Source organism: Sinocyclocheilus grahami, unplaced genomic scaffold (assembly GCF_001515645.1).
Source record: "Sinocyclocheilus grahami isolate Dianchi unplaced genomic scaffold, SAMN03320097.WGS_v1.1 scaffold957.1, whole genome shotgun sequence".
In the NCBI taxonomy this organism is placed as follows: Eukaryota; Metazoa; Chordata; class Actinopteri; order Cypriniformes; family Cyprinidae; genus Sinocyclocheilus; species Sinocyclocheilus grahami.
The window spans coordinates 222,249-224,814 of record NW_015506136.1 but is presented as its reverse complement, the minus strand read 5'-3'; the positions used below and the strand labels follow the sequence as shown (position 1 = coordinate 224,814).

At 38.0% G+C, this 2,566-nt stretch overlaps 1 protein-coding gene across 1 annotated transcript in view; it reads left to right on the top strand.

Moving 5' to 3' along the window:
* Positions 1-2,566, top strand: part of LOC107564721 (casein kinase I-like) — a 30,282-nt gene that overhangs the window by 18,232 nt on the left and 9,484 nt on the right. Inside the window, exons 6-9 of the mRNA XM_016249869.1 lie at positions 679-763; positions 847-995; positions 1,084-1,167; positions 2,275-2,376. Coding sequence (XP_016105355.1) covers positions 679-763; positions 847-995; positions 1,084-1,167; positions 2,275-2,376 — 420 coding nt within the window. The remainder of the gene's footprint in view (positions 1-678; positions 764-846; positions 996-1,083; positions 1,168-2,274; positions 2,377-2,566) is intronic.

Below are 2,566 nucleotides of genomic sequence, written 5' to 3'. Positions count from 1 at the left end.
TCTGTGAGTCAGAACAGCCGGCATTGTAGTCTACTCTACCAGGATCAGGAAACAGTCCTCCATAAAATGTGCTGCACACATCTGAATATTTGGGTTGAACTGTTCTGGAACAGTGTTGTAAATACAACTTAACTACTGATTTCTAGTCGTGTCCATTTTTGGAAAGCCAAACAAAGTAGTTTCGCTTTCACAATGAAACAGCGTCACACACGGCGGCCTAGAGTGAGCGGCGGCGGCCTAGAGTGAGCAGAGGCCGGGGGCTAGAGCGAGGAACGGCCAGTGCAGTTAGTGTTACTACAGTAAATCTATGGTAAATGATGGCGATTTGTAGATTTAAAAACCCTTCTGACTGTGTCGTTGTGCACAGTGTCTCTCCTGTTTGTCAGTGCTGTTTAATGCATAAACATTATATCGAACATTTATTGAACTTGTTTTCATTTTGAGGAAAATTAAATCACAATCATTTTCGTTTAATTGCATAGCTCTACTTCAGTGCACTACATGTTAACTACATGGGTTTAATGTTAGACTCAGGGGTAGTACCTATTACCTAGTTATTGCAATTACTATAGTAAGTACATAGTATGTGCTAATGCTAATAGTATAAAAGATAGCAATATTTCTTCATGGATTCCCAAAATGTTCTTATTTTTGTTGTGTCCCGTTTCATTCATTAAGGCTGACACACTGAAGGAGCGCTATCAGAAAATTGGAGATACCAAAAGGGCAACCCCTATAGAAGTGCTCTGTGAGAGTTTCCCTGGTAAGCCGATTCCTTTTCAAATGGCCACAAATCTTGTGTTCTCATCTCCAGTGCATTGCCTTAACTTTGACATCCTTTCATAGAAGAAATGGCCACCTACCTGCGCTATGTGCGGAGACTGGATTTCTTTGAAAAACCGGATTACGACTACTTGAGAAAACTCTTTACAGACCTCTTTGACAGAAATGGCTATGTCTTTGACTATGAATATGACTGGGTTGGCAAGCCGCTGGTGAGTCTAATTGGATGTCATATCAAAAACCACTTGTATATGATATAACCAAGTACATGGATGTTGAGTTTCCTTTGTGTCTACACAGCCGACTCCAATAGGACCCATGCCTAGTGACACACCTCTGCAGCCCAGCAGCAGAGACAAAGCACAAGCACAGACCAAAAACCAGGTGGGATAAGAGTCACTATACTCTAATGCTTTTGTAAATTACACAATTTCATAGTATATGGTCAAGTGTTAAGTTGCAGATCAATTGCTTTGAGTGCCACTTCAAAATAAAATGAAGGAATTATTTATTTATTTAATAATTAATAATAATTTTTTAATTAATGAAACAAGAGTGTTCAAACTGATTAATATCCATATTTAAAACTGTTAAATTAACCATGATTTATATTTTGTAATGAATAATTTTTATTTTCTAATTTAATCATGTGTGAACTGCACATTGACATTTTTTTAACTCCGTTACTTCAGTCATTTAAAAAGTATTTATTAATGTATTAAGTTCACATTTTAACATTAACTAATTGAAATGTATTTATTTGTTAATTTGACAAAATAATTTTAGTTTACATTTTATTGATTTCTTTATTTTATATGATAATATTTATTATATTTGACATTTCACTTTCAGTTTTACAGTCAAATCCTTGTTAATGTAAAAGAGGAAGAATGGGCCACAGTTATTACTTTTAAGTACCAGCTTCCCTTTTTTATTTATTTATTTTTTTTTCTTTGGTTATTTCTGGAGAAACATTGCTTCATGCAGTGTAATTTTTTAAATAATGTTATCTCAATGTTTTATGATACTCTTTTAAACCATGCCAAAAGTTTTTTTTGTTTCACTCATCAACAATCCCAAGACAACTTCCTGCAGCCAGAGTAGTTTTTGCTAGTCTGAAGATCTGTTATTTCCTCAAAAGCTGTCATTCTTTTAGACGGTGGTATTTCCATGTTTTGGCCACAGTCCCTTACTTGGATAAATGAAGTCCGCTACATTCTAAGTTTGATATGATCGGCTAGAGCTGTTAGTGAAAGATAAGAGCTTAGCTTCCCTCTCCATTTCTGCATGTCGCGTGCTCTCTTGTTTTTTCACTCACATTTTTATTTCCACCTCTATCCTGTTAGCTAGAGTAGTCTGCTTGTGCATGGAAGGCATTCCTCTTTAAACTCGTTCTGTTCTTTTTTTCTTTACACCCTCACCTCTTTTCAAAAACATCTCTTATGCCCTTTGCCACCCCCCACCCCCTTCCCCTCATCGCTATCATGCCAGTCTCCAGAACCTAAAGGAAGTGAGTCCCAGCCCACTCCCGTGACCAACAGGGAGCTCCTGGGGTCGCACCTCACGGCCGATAGGCTGGGGGGCTCTGTCCAGGTACTGGGTGTTTGCGCAGTACTGCATGCCCTTGGTGTCGATCTCTTCCTTTCTCTGTTCTTGTCTTTCTGGTTCTTTCATCCTCTCACTCAAGACACCTCTATCCATTTTCCAGCTGTGAACACTTAAATGGTCGTTTTGTCTGATCACATCACACATCACTTGCACGCTTTTGATGGTTAGGCTTGGG